We start from the raw sequence: 17,887 nt of genomic DNA on the forward strand, positions 1-17,887 counted from the left end.
GCACTTTCAGTGCACCTTTCATTTAAATCCGTTGAGTAGTTTTCGCATGATGCGCGTACAGACAGATAGACAGACAGACAAAAACTCTAAAGAAAATTGTTTTGGGATCTATATCGATAATAATAATTTTCAAAATATATCAAATGTACAGAAATCGTCCAGTTACAGTTTTATTCTAAGTATCCAAGATTACGTTCTAGTATTGAGTGAGCTGGAAATGTGTAAATTAAAGTATTTGAAGTATTGAATAAGGTAAAAGTAAAAAAAACTGTGTGATACTTAAAAATTATTTCTGACTGTTTGTGCGAAACAAAACAAGATTCACGAAATGAGTTCGCGTGATCGTGATGCCGGCAGAAAAATTGAGTCAGGTAGTTCAAAAAGGAAACGAGGTATCAAAAGAAAGCAGGTAAATCTACGTGGATCTTTCGTCTTATCATTCGTTAGATTATTGCGCTTTAATTAAAGATTTTAGTCTTAGGAAAAGCCACTTATATCAATTTTAAAATTTATCATCTCTGTATTTGTTAATTTTGTAATCTTTTAATGTAAAATATTTTAAAACTCTATTTATTTGTATAACTTTAGCATTTCTCCTCAAACATGAAAAATACCTAAACAAACAAACAGACCTACTTTCGCATCACATACTTTTCACGAAGAACAAACTAGGGCCTCGCAAGACCTGCCGCCCGGAGCCTCGCAATGGCTAAGACCGCCTCTGAATGAGAACCTTACCCTTCTAAATTTTGATTACCACAATAATTCAAATACATAGAATCCTCCATTTTTCCAATTCAGAAGATGATTATGTACCTGTGTTATGCACCAATGACTACTTAAATTAATATAACAGAAATGAAAATATGGATATATACGTAATCAATCGATTTTAATTTTTCATTTTACCAATTATTTCTCTACGACAAAATATTATATTATTTAAGTATTCGGTATTCGGCCGAATAATATGTAGATATTCGGTATTCGGCCGAATATAATAAAAGCAGCCGAATAGGCCGAATACCGAATAGTAACCGAATATTCGTTGCAAGTCTAGTAAAAAGTAATAAAAACAAGACTAGGAAGTGTTAAAACCTACGAAAATTCTATTATGAATCTGATTGGTCGACTGAAGTCTGAACACGTCTCCTCTCCTCTTCGCTTGGTTGGATACCAGGCCTAATTCTCACACATTTCTATCACGCGTTCGATTCTGATGACTGATACTTATCTTGTATTTTATATGGATGACCACCAAACAGAACAGCTGTATTGAGGCGGCCATCTATCGAGGTATATTAAAGTACCAAGTACTTAGTTATAATGCCATAGACCTATGAAATTATTTCCAAAAATAGAATCTGAGGCAAACTATAAAACAATTATTTTACTTAGCTACTCTACTATTATTATTAGGTATCAATACCCATTTAAGTGGAAGCAATAACTAAAAACTAATAAAAGAGATAGGAATCCGCCTATAAAACATAAATAAACGTTCAATTATCCTTTCAATATGATTCCTTTATAATGTAACGTTAGATCATAAACCCACTGAGCTGGCACAAAGGGCTGACACTTAAATTCAATTTAATATCCTGAACCCTTTGGACCTGTTGTTGTTTTACGCTGAGACTAAAGAAGAAATATAGATAGACCCCTGGTGAACGTGTTCACTTTGAGACTGACTCTCAAACACAGTTTGACAGTCTCAAAGTGAACACTTTCACCAGATCACATCCTTCCACTATTATCTAAAATACACAGTAACGATTTTTTTGAACACCTCTTTCTTTTGACTACCTCCCTGGCGCAGTGGCAAGCGCTGTGGTCTTATTAGTGGGAGGTCCCAGGTACGGTTCCCGGCAGGGGTTCAGAGTTTTATTATTTTCAAACTGACCTGGTCTGGGGGGAGGCTTCGGCCGTAGCTAGTTACCACCCTACTGGCAAAGCCGTGCCACCAAGTGATTTAGCGTTCCGGTACGATGCCGTGTAGAAACCAAAGGGATATGGTTTTAATGAAATCTTCCATAGCCCTTCCAGGTTAGCCCGCTTCTATCTTAGACTGCATCACCACTTACCACCAGCTGAGATTGCAGTCAGGGGCTAACTTGTATCTAAATAAAATAAAAACAGCATGCATCCAGCCATTTTTTGATGTACCTAGGTATAACGGCTATATAAAACGGTTTCTCTGCGCTGATTTCACATTTGTACGTTTCGAGTTCCGACCTCTCATCTATATTTTTCCATTAGTCTGAGGTGTGCTGGTCCAATTTGCGCGGCTTTTAATAAAAATGTGTTTTGTGTTCGTTCATTTTTAATTAAAAACAGCTTTTTGTGTGCACAGGGGACTTGTTTGTTTCGAAATAATTATTATTATTAATAGACGCTAAAAACGTTACCTTCAGTTAACTTGTGAAATGAGTTTGTTTGTAGGTAATTATTATGATATTAATTTCGTCGTAGTCATCATTACGTCATCAAGTCATCGTGGTGCCATAATCCACCGAGGTGGCCAAGTGCGGATTGGCAGGCTTCAAGCATTACAGGTATCCTCAAGATGTTTTCCTTCACTATTAAAGCAAGTGAATTAACTTCTTACTTCAATCAATTAATCAGCCTGTTTTCTCCCACTGCTGGATATAGGCTTTCCCATGAGCGCGCCACCACACACGATTCTCCACTTTCCTCATCCACCCACTTTCCGCTATCTTCTTGAGGTCGTCAGTCCAGCGGGTTGAAGTCTTCCACTGCCACTTCAGCTGGCTAATTCGTTGAGCTAAGCCGGTCACTCTGGTTTTCCTACGGATTTCCTCGTTACAGGTTTTGTTCCTCAGAGAGATAACTTCTTACTTAAACCAATTAAATCGCATACAGATCCAAAGAGTTAGAGATGTGTGCCCGGAGTCAAACCTTGGACCCCCCTGAACAGGAAGCCGATGACCGTGAACCTTCGCGGTCCGTATGGTCAATTTAGGAACAGTTTAGGAATTTGTAATTTCTAAATTGGCTCAGATTTGGTCTTTTAGCAAGCTTCGACCAAAAAGTAAATGTCCTGCGGCCGTAACTAGTTGGCAACCTAGTGACAAAGCCGTACCGCCAAACGATCTAACGTTCCAGTACGATGCCGCGTAATTTAGGCGTATAAACGGTAACCTACTAGTAGTAGTAATAATGACATACGAGTAATTGGCTTTCCAACACTATTTGCATGACAAAAGGTTATCTTACACACAAATAGTCGTTCTCATCTATACTAATAAATAAAATTGGAGTGTCTGTCTGTAATTTCGAAATAACTACCTCATATTAAGCTCATATGGTTATTTGAACGATACCAACACCGAATCACACGTTTTTAAAATTTTTGTCTGTCTGTCTGTCTGTTTGAAAAGGCTAATCTTCGGAACGGCTGGACCGATTTTGACGGGGTTTTCACAGACAAGTAGAGGATTGATCAGGGAGTAAAATAGGCTACTTTTTAACCGACTTTCAAAAAGGGAGTTGTGTTTTTCTTCCTATGTACACCGAAATCTCCGAGATTTCTGAACCGATTTGCGTAATTTTTTTTTAATCGATAGAGGAACTTTGTGACAACTTTCCCACGGGATTTCAGACCCTAAATCCACGCGGGCGAAGCTGCGGGCATCAGCTAGTCTGCTATAAAATGAGCTAAGGGTGAAAAGTGTTACAAGTTGAGAGCCTGTGGTCCAAGGCGTTGATGTGCTTATAAAGACGAAATGTACCTACATTGCTCCTTATACACATGTAAGCTAAGACATTAACGATGCTCGGGTATAAATCCCGTGTAAATTTGTCTAACTAATATAAAGATAATAAAGACTGTTCGAAAACACATTTTCCATTATTTGTCATATTGTGTGTGCAATAAAGATTTCTAAATAAATAAATGGATGAAATAAAGCTTTTTCTAATAAAAAAAAGTTGAAAAACTATAACCCGACTACGGAAAAAATGAGACAACTTGAACCCGACTTGGTATAATAAGTAAAATAAACTAATAAAAAAAAGTTGAAAAAACTATAACCCGACTACGGAAAAATGAGACAACTTGAACCTGACTTGGTACAAGTAAAATAAACTAAAAAGAAAGAAACAAGATAGGTGCTTAGTGCTATCATCATCTTCATCGTCTTGAGTAAGATTCAATACGAATGCCGTGGTCGTGCGTTGTCGACAGCGTATTTCTTATCCTTGATTGACGGCATTCCCAATGATTTTATTTATCTTCCAAATTAGAATATTTTCTTTTTGCTGTCGACAACGCACGACCACGGCATTTGTATTGAATCTTACTCAAGACGATGAAGATGATGATAGCACTAAGCACCTATCTTGTTTCTTTCTTTTTAGTTTATTTTACTTGTACCAAGTCAGGTTCAAGTTGTCTCATTTTTCCGTAGTCGGGTTATAGTTTTTTCAACTTTTTTTTATTTGAAACTTTTCCGTTGTCTATGATGCGACGACTAATAACCGAGGTCTCGTGAATGGCCAATAGGTGGCGCTGTATGAGAAATAATAATTATAATAAAAAGTGGTTTCTGTCGCTTGGTATTTTTTAATAATAACTATATTTATATTTATGAACTCAGAATTTTCTCCTCTTTCGTTGGACATCTCACTCGACACAATAGCAATTAAATTTTTTTTAAGACCCTCACTTTTTTTGATGTAACATCCGTCTGGCCAATTTTTTTCGTATAAAATATAGCCTATGTCACCCGGGCCTTTACAACGAATCGATTGACACCTCATTCATCAAAATCGGCCCAGTAGTTTAGGCGCTATGGTGGAACACACAAAATCTGGATACAAACATACATACATATTTACATACATACATACATACATACATACATACATACATACATACATACATACATACATACATAGACTGCTAAAATCATAACCCTTCCTTTCGGCTTTGCCGTAGTCGGGTAAAAAGAGATTTTCGCAATACGTTTCCCATTTTTTCACAGTTCCCATTTTCCCCACGTTTCTGTACAAAACTATGTCACGTTGCACTAGCACTTTGAACATATTGCCCACCATTTCTTAGACTTTGGGTTGTGTCCTCGGGCGATTTGTCGAAATAAATAAACATTGGGGATAATTAAGGGGAGAAGAGGGTTGACGGGCCTCCGCGGAGGAATCTCGAGTTCCTCCCGACCTCTCGCTGATACCCGTTCGTGATCAAACGTGAATTAGTTCTTTTGGGAGTGACTTCAAGTCGTTGAGTACCAGTACTCGACTGTATGGAATGGAGTACCATCGATGTAACGAAATCTCGCAATCTACATATTTTAGACTTGCATTTAGACATCTTTATCTTTTCTTTATCTTTATCTTTAAATTTATTAACAGGGCTCTCTCCGTCACTCGCTTCATACAATCGCAGTTCCAATTTCATTTGAATATTAAGCAACCAAAGTCCGTGAAATTTTGCAGACATATTCTAGAAACTAATATCTGTGTCTGTGGTGTTTTAGATTTTTCTAAAAATATGTAGTTTTAAAATTACAGGGGCTCAAAGATTTGTATGTAAATTTTTAAGACCGCGTAACTTTGAAACCGAATATTTTTAACATAAATCTGGAAAACCACAGACATAGATATTAGTTTCTAGAATATGTCGGCAAAATTTCATGGACTTTGGTTGCTTAATATTTAAATGAAATAGGAACTACGTTTGTATGAAGCGAGTGACGGAGAGACCCCTCTTAAAATCAAACATTTATTCAAAAGATGCCAAAGGGCATCTCATCAAAAATTTAATTCATATTAGAATTTCAGGTTATGACCCAGACAACGCGTAATAACCAGAAGCTATAGTAACAATGTCCCGAGACCCAATTACCCGCGCACCTTAATAAACCAACAGCGCCATCTATGTGACGTACCCGGAAACAATTTCTCGCCGACAGGACGCCTCAAGGCCAACACGTCGAATTCAGGCGCGGCCTCAGCCCAGTTTAGAAAAGGGCTGAAATTAATAATCCAGCCCGGCTAGCATGGGCAGTAGATAAAAACAACAAAATGACATCATTAAAGTTATAATAAGGGAAGTAATTTATTTCTAAATAAGTGTATTCATACTTACATACATATAAGTAATATATTATAACTACTAACTAGCTGTATATTACTAGCTGATGTCCATGACATGACATCGTCCGCGTAGATTTAGGTTTATAAAAAAAAAATCAAAAAAATAAAATAAAACCGACTTCAAAAACCACAAACACTAAAAAGTAAAAAATATCGAGCGAGCATATTAAAACAAAATTAGAAATCCAAGAGTGAAGCTCGTCCGACTTCATACCTAGGTATATTACGCATGTAGCTAAACAAAACTTATTTTTTACTTTTTAGTGTTTGTGGTTTTTAAAGTCAGTTTATTTTTCTTTTGAATTTTTTTTTATAAACCTAAATCTACGCGGACAATGTCGTGGACATCAGCTAGTAATATACAGCTAGTTATATATTACTTATATGTAAGTATGAATACATTGGAACCCGTTGGCGTCCCGGTTGTCGGTCACGTACTTAGCGTGACGAAGTTGCAGCTGTACTCTGTATCTAGTATCAGGAGTGGAGGAACTCACTGGGGTCTTTAACGGCAGTGACGACGAGCTTGAACCCGTTGGCGTCGGTGCCCCAGTTGTCGGTCACGTACTTGAGCGTGACGAAGTTGCAGCTGTACTCTGTATCTAGTATCAGGAGTGGAGGAACTCACTGGGGTCTTTAACGGCAGTGATGACGAGCTTGAACCCGTTGGCGTCGGTGCCCCAGTTGTCGGTCACGTACTTGAGCGTGACGAAGTTGCAGCTGTACTCTGTATCTAGTATCAGGAGTGGAGGAACTCACTGGGGTCTTTAACGGCAGTGATGACGAGCTTGAACCCGTTGGCGTCGGTGCCCCAGTTGTCGGTCACGTACTTGAGCGTGACGAAGTTGCAGCTGTACTCTGTATCTAGTATCAGGAGTGGAGGAACTCACTGGGGTCTTTAACGGCAGTGATGACGAGCTTGAACCCGTTGGCGTCGGTGCCCCAGTTGTCGGTCACGTACTTGAGCGTGACGAAGTTGCAGCTGTACTCTGTATCTAGTATCAGGAGTGGAGGAACTCACTGGGGTCTTTAACGGCAGTGATGACGAGCTTGAACCCGTTGGCGTCGGTGCCCCAGTTGTCGGTCACGTACTTGAGCGTGACGAAGTTGCAGCTGTACTCTGTATCTAGTATCAGTAGTGGAGGAACTCACTGGGGTCTTTAACGGCAGTGATGACGAGCTTGAACCCGTTGGCGTCGGTGCCCCAGTTGTCGGTCACGTACTTGAGCGTGACGAAGTTGCAGCTGTACTCTGTATCTAGTATCAGGAGTGGAGGAACTCACTGGGGTCTTTAACGGCAGTGATGACGAGCTTGAACCCGTTGGCGTCGGTGCCCCAGTTGTCGGTCACGTACTTGAGCGTGACGAAGTTGCTGCGCGTGAACAGCGCGCCCACCTGCTGCTTCGTGTTGCGGCAGGACAGGTCCGCCTGGAACAAACAACAATATCCTATGAACAAAGATAACAAAAACAAATGTAAATTAAAAATTTATAACACCCCCGACAAGTGAAGGTTGCAGTAATTAGAAAACAGCTGATAACTTTCAAACGGCTGAACCGATTTTCTTGGATTATAGCTAAGAGCACTCTCGATCAAGAAACTTTTTAATAAAAAAAAACTAAATTAAAATGAGTTCATTAGTTTAGGAGCTACGATGCCACAGACAGATACACAGATACACGGATACACACGTCAAACTTATAACACCCCTCTTTTTGGGTCGGGGGTTAAAAATAAACAGAAAACCGTCTCTATTATGTCTCCTCAAGCTAGATCCTATAAATTCGCCGATGTAGTACAAGTTTCCCCAATACATCTAGATCAAAGAGCCGGCAGGTCTCAGGCGCCGGCAATATTTTCCCCATCGAAGGGGCTTACTGAACGAGGGGCGTCTTATATCGTGTCATATTTCAGGGAGAGCGATCGGGCCAACGTGACGGGCTCTAGGATTGAGACGGAACCTCCGTGTCGCGCCTTTTCTCCCTACACCTTACTTGCTTCCCCCGTGGGTTAGGGTTGGCACCTTGTAATTTCCAGAAAATATTTTGTTTTTATTCGCAATTTGTCTAAAAATATTAAGTTGCTACATTATGGTAAAATATTAGATTTAAATTGATTCAAAAGTTTTGTGAAAAAAGCTTAACACTTAACTATTTTTCCAAATTTTACGCACAAAATGCTCCGCCTTCATAATAAAGCACTTAGAATTTCATTTAAAAATTAATTGTAACTTTTTTTAGTGTGAAAAATTTGTAACATAATTTCGAATCGATTCTACATTAAATCTTTTTTTTACATAAAGAATTTTTGGTATAGTTTAAAATATACGAATTAAACGTAATTGATTCATTTCAGTAAGTGCATAATATTATAATGTCTTTTACTTTATGCATGACTGCATTAAACCAGAACCTTCTCAATATTCGACTAGCTTTTGCACACTACTTGCTTTGCGTCGTTATTTTACGCTTATCTATCAGTGAAAAGAATTTTAGAATACAATCTAACGAATTTTTTTATAATATTATTAGTATCTAACTATCAATACTTAACCGAATGCAGAGGCAGTTTTTATTTTACTTTCCAGTGCGTGAGTAAATAGAGTAAGAGACAAGTAACTAGAGCAAGTTTCTCTAAAGCGCTGGTGACAACCCTAGGCGTGACGCCGTACATTAAAAGCGTTAGGTACTTACTTCGGACTCTTGCACTTTTTTCCACTCTTTTATACCGGAGGAGTTTAATAAAGATTGGTCTCGGTGTTATTAAAATTCCTTTAGAAAGTTCTCTATTTAAAGTTGGGTACCGAGATTTTTGTATTTTGTCATCGATATTTTACATAGGAGTAGCTATAGAACTTACATAAGTGAAGTTCGATCATAAAATTATTCGAGAAACTTCTTTTGACACAATTTGGTACAGACTGCAACGCGTCGCTCAAAACTTTACACTTTCAACTGAATTTATTTTTAGGAAAACTCTATACTTATTAATATTAAAGCCCAGAAAGTGCATAACAAAGAATTCGCTATTTAGGTAATAATATTAATTAATGCGAAAGTATGTCTGTTTGTTGGTTTGTTATTCCTTCTTCTTCTTCTTCTTCTTTCTTAGCCTTTGTTAATCCATTGTTGGACATAGGCCTCCTCACGTGCACGCCATTCCTCTCGGTGTTGTGCGAGCCTCCTCCAAGTTTTTCCCGCCAGCTTGGTAATGTCGTCTGACCAACGGGAGGGCCATTGTTATTCCATTACAGGTCAAAGTAACTTTTTGCATATTTATTAATGAGATATAGGAAATAAAAACGTACAAGATTCAGTCACACAAGGAAAATCTAAAAATGAAAATAAAAGCAACTTTAGCTATATTATAAGCCAACAAAAATTGTCCTTTAGAAATGAGAACAAAACACCAGCACAAATTCAAAACACGGAAAAGAGCCGAAAATTTATTTATCCCGCTAAAAAGAGATGTAGGCGTTTGGAGGCACTTAAGAGCACTGAGGTAGGGTTACCAGATCGAAATAGTACGTATATGACGCTGAACATACACGATCAAGTTTACCATCAAGTTTGCAGAGGACATGAAGCAGTAAGGCGTTAATGTATAGGTACAGAATGTAACCAGAACGCTAGCAAAAACTTAGCGTTATTATTGTACTACCTTAACACAATCCAGCGTCAATAACCATTTGTCATTACTTGTAGATTTAGTGGCTTAGTATTTTCCAAACCTGCATTGTAAAGCGTGCAAAACTCGGGAAAATTCCCTACCTACAACAAGGCATTGACTTCGAATGACCCATTTACGGAACGTTCGTTGACCTCCAGCGTCAGTCAGATGTTTTATTCTTTATTTCCAATATAGTGTGAACTTTTAAAAACTACAGGATTTTTGAGTATAATTGTTTTCGTAGTTATTTTTTATGGTACCTTATCAGTAATTATTATCAATACTATCACTTATGTTCGTTTTTGCTAGCGTTACATCCTGTATATCTCACGTGGTCCAGTCGACTGATAGCCGACACCATCTGATACTGAACTGATGACCGACACCGTCAAGTGAGCATGACATCATGCGCACTGATAGCCATACACACCGTCAAGTTTACTGGACGCTGCTTCAAGTCCATTGCAGACTTGACGGGTAATCTTGTATGGCCTGCGTGAAAATCCTGTTCTCTTATAAGTAAATATTTCGAATGGTTTGCGAGGATTTTATTTGAGAATTCCTGACAGAATTCTTCATTTGTTGGAAAATTCCCTGATGTTTTGTGACGATTTTTAATCTTGACCTTTTGAAAAATTCCAAAGAAATCGAATCCCATTGTAACACGACTGCCCAAAAATGGAGAGTACAAGTAATGTTTCAGGGCTTATGTAAGTACAAGGTGATGCTCGTCGCTTCGCTGGCGTGGATTAAGGTTCTTTGCAATCCCGTGGGCACTTTTGATTTTCCGGGATAAAAAGTAGCCTACGTCCGACTGTCTGTCCCCGGAATGTAAGTAGGTAGCTGTACCAAATTTCATCAAAATTGGTTAAACTGTTGGGCCGCGAAAAACTAGCAGACAGACAGACAGACACACTTTCGCATTAATTATGATTATAATTTATGGAAGTATGATATGTTTGAGAAAGCTGAAATTTTCAACAGAGACAAAGATTAAGGCTGTATTTCACGAGAACGACGCCGCGGTATGTCTCTAGTATTTACAGAGAAATTCCTGTCACGTGGTAACCCTAGCAGTCTAGGGCCAAGACAGAGGGGCTTAAATATCCGAAGCAGTATATTCGTGAGTACAAACTACGAGCCAAAATTTAAGCACATTTAAGTGTGGATTAGGTTGGACTGCACCTACTTGATATTCAGGCCGAGTCCGTTGCAGCAACGCTCCTACATCTTGGCAACTTGTAAGAGACTTCAACGAGATAATAAGTAAGACACTTTGCGTTTGATCCCAGGATGTTCTAGTAATTATTTTGACGTACGGAACCCCAAGAAGCAAATATAAGTGTGTATTCGCTCGGACTGCGGCCGTTTGGTATTCAAATTCAAAATATTTTTATTCAATTAGACTTTTACAAGTTCTTTTTAACCCCCGACCCAAAAATAGGGGTGTTATAAGTTTGACGTGTGTATCTGTGTATCTATGTGTCTGTGTATCTGTGTATCTGTGTATCTGTCTGTGGCATCGTAGCGCCTAAACGAATGAACCGATTTTAATTTAGTTTTTTTTTGTTTGAAAGGTGGCTTGATCGAGAGTGTTCTTAGCTATAATCTAAAAAAATTGGTTCAGCCGTTTAAGAGTTATCAGCTCTTTTCTAGTTTTCTTGTAGAAAAGAAGGTTAGATAATCGTTAGGTTCATAATATTATGTCAATTGACAAATGTCAAGCTGTCAAGATGGACGCTGCCTAAATACATAATTATTTATTTGAAAATGATGTTTTGGAAAACTCTGATACTTTGGATCGTCGGGGGTGTTATAAATTTTTAATTTACACTTGTGAATTGTCAAAAGTATCTACCACTGGTTCGGAATGCCTTTCCTACCGAGAAGAACCAACAAGAAACTCGGCGGTTGCTCTTTTCAAAGATTTGATATACAATATTATGCCATGTATTAAAGTAAGTAATTGGAGCCAATTCGGGCCAAGCCTGCTGTAGACACGTCGCCTTGTAACTTCCAAGAGACTTGACTCGTTCACACTCACTACACTGAACGAAGCATGAACGAAGGCCCTATGAGTATGTACGGAACCCTAAGAACCACATTTAAGTGTGGATTAGCTTGGACTGCAGCCGTTTGATATTCAGGCCAAGTCCGCTGCAGACACATCGCCTTGTAACTTGTAAGGGACTTGTAGACACGCGCTCGCACTCACTCCACTGAACGATGACCCTATGAATATGTACTTAAGTACTCTTCAGTTCGAACATAAGGTTGCCATTCTTACACGCTTCTCCATACAAATGTATTATACGCCTATTGTTCTATTACTAGATATGGCCCACGGCTTCATCCGCGTGGATTTAGGTTTTATAAAAATCCCTTGGGAAGTCTTTACTTTTCCGGGATAAAAAGTAGCCTATGTCCGTCCCCGGGGTGTGCTTAGCTTAAGCTAAGCACTAACTGTTGGGTCGTGAAAAGCTAGCAGACAGACATACAGACAGATACACTTTCGCATTTATAATATTTGCATGGATATGGATTTTTTGTTCTGAACTGAAAACTAGGTGATCGGAAGTTATAGTCCTTTAAAAAAAAACCAAATCACGTCGCTTACGCGCGGTTCTTTAAGGTTTCTGCGATTAACTAAGGAGAAAACAATGAAACTTAGTTTGTAGGGACTAAGGGGATTCCGTATCATCATTGAAATGCAAGTTTTTTTTTAAATTTATAGACTATCGCTTGGCTGCAATCACACCTGCTAGCAAGTGATGATGCAGCCTAAGATGGAACGCGCTTGCCTAGAAGTTGCCTATTCTCTCTTGACTTGAAGGTACCCATATTAAAAGTGAAAGTGAAAACTGATGCCAGAAGAGCGTTCCATATCCTAGTGGTTGTCAGAGTTCCGCATATTGTCCGCAAGTTGCCGCTATATTCTAGCACGCAAACAGTTGCGGACGGGATAGGGTGCAGGTGGAACTTTGCCCTTTGTCTTGCTCTCGGCAATGAATCCCTACATTTCCCTGTGAGAAGGAACTTGAGTGGCTACGTTCATACACGTACCACAGATAATTCCCTTGTGATAATACGTGGTTCATACTAAATCCTAGATTTTCCCCTTTCCCCTCTAAATAAGCGAAAAGCTTGTGCTAGGAGTGGGTATGACAATAGTATAACGAGCGGGGTTTGAACCGCTGGTCTTTCAGATTGCAATCCGCTCGATAACCGTTCAGCCTTTGCAGAGCCGTTGTGCTATTGAAGAGTTCGCAGGGCTTCGAGAAGGGACTTTATATGCTTGAGCACATTGTCCGCAACTTGCCACTATATTTCAACACGCGAGTGCGCATAGTTGCGGACGGTGAAAGGGACGTCGTATCATCCCTGTAGTGCAAGTTGCCAGAGTTGCGCATATTGTCCGCAAGTTGCCGCTATATCCGCACGCATAACTGCGGACGAATAGGGGTGCAGGTGGAACTTTACCCTTTGTCTCGCTCGCGGTAATGAATCCTTTACATAGTTTCCTGTGAGTTGGAAGGATTATTTCACACTACAATCGGTTTCAAATGTGAAGACTATTTATTATTCACTAGCTGATGCCCGCGACTTCGTTCGCGTGGATGTAGGTTTTTTAAAAATCCCGTGGGAACTTTTTGATTTTCCGGGATAAAAGTAGCCTATGTGCTAATCCAAAGTATAATCTATCTCAATTCTAAATTTCAGCCCAATCCGTCCAGTAGTTTTTGCATGAAGGAGTAACAAACATACACACACACACGCACACACACACACACACACACACACACACACACACACACACACATACTTTCGCCTTTATAATATTAGTGTGACTACAATGGATTTCAAATGTGAAGCTATTTATTATTCACTTTATTAGTATGTACCATCACAAGAAGGAAAAAAAAAGAAAACACGGACAGAAGTAGGAACATAAGGCGGCCTAATCGCTTAATTAGTGATTGTTTCTTACATTTTAGGTTTTCTTTAAAGTTATAGAAAAACGTGCGATCTTTTTGCATGTGTGAACACAGCCTTGTTGAATACACTCCCGCTTTATTCTATTTAAGCTTTATTTAAGTTTCTAGTTATATTTACACCCTCATTGTTTCTTTTAGCGCTTGGTTGGTTTAAATTAAGGCTTTGTTGTGCCAGTCCATAATGTGGTCGAGAGAAACCCGCTTCATTCTTTATGGACCGAGCGTTTTAATTATGTCCACTCGGGTTTCGTTATTGCCGTGCGATTACGGAATAAAATTCTTTTACCCAGCTGTTCTGTTACCCCACATAATCCGAAAAGCGATAGAGGTTGGGTTCCCGAGGTGCTAGAAATGGTGACCTCAGTCACCGGGGAGCCCAGCAAAATCAAAATCAAATCATTTATTCAAATTAAATACCTACTTACCCTTTTTATTGTCAAAGTTTGGATTTTTTTTTCACAATTTTTAATGGCCCCACTGTATTAAAATATGAAGTAGTAGAACCTGGTAGAAAACCTACTGAGCTATTACACTGATCGCCACCAATTTACTCTTATCCATTGAGGAGTTCTTTCCCCATTTCCGAAGATATCCATCAGATCCTCACCAAATGGGACTCGGAAGTATGACCTACCAAATAAAAAAAGAATATGAAAATCGGTTCATATTTGGCGGAGTAATCGCATAACAAACATACACAAAAAAACATAGTCGAATAGAAAACCTCCTCCTGTTTTTGAAGTCGGTTAAAAATGCACATCACTCTGAAAAGTTAGAGGTGCTTGCCCGGGAGCAAACCGCGAACCTCTGAGTAGAGGCTGACGTTTTAACCACTATGTTATCATGGCTTATCTATTATTTATTGCACTGAGGAATATTAAAAAACATACTTCACACTAATTCAGTTTCGGTGCATTCACGAATTAGAATATTAAAACATCTGGAGTATTTCATGAAGGCAAAGCAAATGTTAACTTTAATGAATGCATTACTCAGAGTGCGAACAGCGCGGGAACAAAGAGCTAATTAGCATGAGAAGAACAAATAATGAGCCAGCTGTCGCTAAACCTGCTGCAGCGCCGTGCTGTGAAGCATTACGCGAACGGAGGCTTTACTAATTTACTAATGTTTCATTTAGCCTAAGTGTTAAGTTAAAGGAATTCCCAAAATCAACATCATCTTATAATATTGTACCCATAGAAGCAAAACAACATGCAGCATGCGATATGCAACGCCCACCCTCCCACTGCTAAACATGCAGGAAAAGCCAGCAATACGCACCACCACCACGCAGCACCACACAAATCCCATTCGACGCACGTTTCGCCCCGACACCGGAGCATCCTTAGGAGATGTAGACCTTACAATGCCCAATTGCCAATTCTTTGCAAATTCTTTGCAGTCCTGCACGTAAAGTCCTCCACCTACTTTAATATTAAAATTAATATACTCCTGTTACTAGCTGATGCTCGCGACCTCGTCCGCGTAGATTTAGGTTTTTAGAAGTCCCGTGGGAACTATTTCATCTTCCGAAATAAAACAGTAGCCTTTGTTCTTGCTTCCTTGAAGTTCCCAACTGATTTCCTCCAAGGATAATAAAAAAACTTAAACCACACCGATGAAATCACAAACATAAGCGACATAGGTACATAATATAAATTCAAAGAAAACTCAGAGATACAAAACCAGAAACCATAAATTTTCGTGACGATGTTGGCAATTTATCAACGGGCAACAGGCAAAGCAAAAGCAAGATGAACAATTCTGTAAAACCAAGTTACTTAAAAGACAGCTTCAAAATTCTTAGATAGATCCATAAAAATTACAAAACCGTTTCTCGGCAAGTCTACGTGACCAATAAAACTCTCCGAGCCTTATCCAATTTGGAATAACAATTACGAATCTCCATTTCCAACGGTAGCCGCAAGTAGTTGGCGAGCACGGTCGTTGAAACTTATCCAAACTTTTCTTAAAACCAAGTCTAAGGAGTGTTTTAGCTGCCAAATTAGCGTAAGTATAACAATTGTCAAGAAATTGGAGCAGCGCGGGTTCTGCTCAGTTTCAACAAATTGGACGTTGAGACATTTTATGGAAACCATTTTCGCTTTTTAAGAAAGTAGGTATTTACAAGGTACTTTTAGATAGCCTAGCTTAGTGCGTAGCGGTTAAGATGTTGACCTCCATTCGGGGGAACGGTTGGGGTGCGTGCCCAAGATTCGATCCCGGGCACGCACCTGTAAGTTTTCAGAGTTACATGCGGTTTAAGCAATTAAATATCACTTGCTTTAAAGCGGAATTTACATTAGGAAATTAGTTTCACGACATTAACTTAATTATTATCAATTACAAAACTCTAATTTCGTAATGTGAATTCCGATTAGCGGTGAAGGAAAACATTGTAAAAAAACCTGCATGCCTGGGAGTTCTCCATAATGTTTTCAAAGATGTGTGAAGTCTGGCAATCCAAGATTGGCTGGCGTGGTGGCCAAACCCTTCTCATTCTAAGAGGAGACCAATCAGTAATGAACCGGCAATGGGTTGATGATGGTGATGATAGTGTTCGTTTGCCCGCTATTTATATAAAAAAAGATCCAAACTTATGAATAAAAGGAAGCAGAATTAGACAAAGACACCACAAGCATAATAAACATTCATTTAAGCCGACTAATTAATGAGAAAGAAGTAAGAAAAAAGAAAAAATACTTTATCATTGACACATTCATGCAGCGCTCTCGCTCAACCAAACAAATCCTTCAAATTAAGGAATGATGATGAAAAATGCTCCATTTAAGTGAAGCCAGCAATTTATTTTTACGGAGACACACCGCTCCCGCTGTAGCAGAACATAAAGTATTCATACTTTAAACTTTAAACGGTGACAGCGTGTTGAATAGAAAATTAAAGTGTGGAATTTAGTGCACGTATGGGAGACTCTCTTATCTAGTCCCATAGGGCACTTTCGCACAGGAGAGAAATCACCGTGGTTTTAAGAGGGCTCTCTCCGTCACTCGTTTCATACAATCGTAGTTCCAATTTTATTTGAATATTAAGCAACCAAAGGCCATGAAATTTTGCAGACATATTCTAGAAAACTAATATCTATGTCTGTGGTTTTCCAGATTTCTGTTAAAATATTCGGTTTCAAAGTTACGCGGTCTTAAAAATTTTCATACAAATCTTTGAGCCCCTGTAATTTTAAAACTGGACTTTGGTTGCTTAATATTCAAATGAAATTGGAACTATGTTTGTATGAAACGAGTGACGGAGAGAGCCCTGTTAATTCATTTGACGCGGACGTAAAAAAAATTTATGAACTAGTTGTAAACTTATACACAAACTCTTCTTCTTCGTTTAGATAAGTCGTTCTCACAAGTCCAAGTTTATACGACTGCCCAAAAAAGGAGTATAATGTTTTCAGGCTTCATGTACCAATGTATGAATGCGACCTTCTTTATTCCACTGTAACATCTGAATGCCTGAATAGATTCGGATGTACGAGTATGAGGTTTCGTTAGAATTCCTTTATTATCTCAAGTGGCAAGTGACTATATTTGAAATCATAACCCTTCCTTTCGGCTTTGCCGTAGTCGGGTAAAAAATAAGATTTTTGGGCAGTCGTGTGTTCAATTTTCTTAATTACAATATGTATCAACTTGTTATTATTAGAACCTCCTGGCCTTTACAATAGCTTAGGTTTTATTTCGCTAGACTAACTCAATAACTAATAATTATTTTTTATTGAATATTGTTAGTGCTTAGTAAATAACCACGACCGAGAGCTTTTTTTTTTTTTGATATTTCTAGGCTATCTGCAATCAGTCATTTGTCGACTATAATCAGATTATATGAGTGAGTTACGGGTTTGGAGAAGGTCACTCCATCAAGAAACTCTTCTCATAGGGCTATCCCTGGCTTTATTGTCCACAAGACAGTTCTTCTATTGTGGCTCGTTTTAGCCTATTTACTCTGCTGCATGACCGAGAGCTTAATATTATATTCTTCGAAAGTGAGTAGCAAAATTCGGATGAGCTATGCTGTATGCTATGAATGTCAAGCTTTGCGACTTTTCTCTCCTGTGCGAATGTGCC

The 17,887-nt window shown here is 38.8% G+C and overlaps 1 protein-coding gene across 1 annotated transcript in view; it reads right to left on the reverse strand.

Annotated features, from left to right (window-relative positions):
• LOC123864847 overlaps positions 1–17,887 on the reverse strand; it is a 100,330-nt gene that overhangs the window by 12,788 nt on the left and 69,655 nt on the right. Inside the window, exon 3 of the mRNA XM_045905549.1 lies at positions 7,419–7,563. Within this exon, the coding sequence (XP_045761505.1) occupies positions 7,419–7,563 (145 nt within the window). The remainder of the gene's footprint in view (positions 1–7,418; positions 7,564–17,887) is intronic.

Source organism: Maniola jurtina, chromosome 1 (assembly GCF_905333055.1).
Source record: "Maniola jurtina chromosome 1, ilManJurt1.1, whole genome shotgun sequence".
NCBI classification, from domain to species: domain Eukaryota; kingdom Metazoa; phylum Arthropoda; class Insecta; order Lepidoptera; family Nymphalidae; genus Maniola; species Maniola jurtina.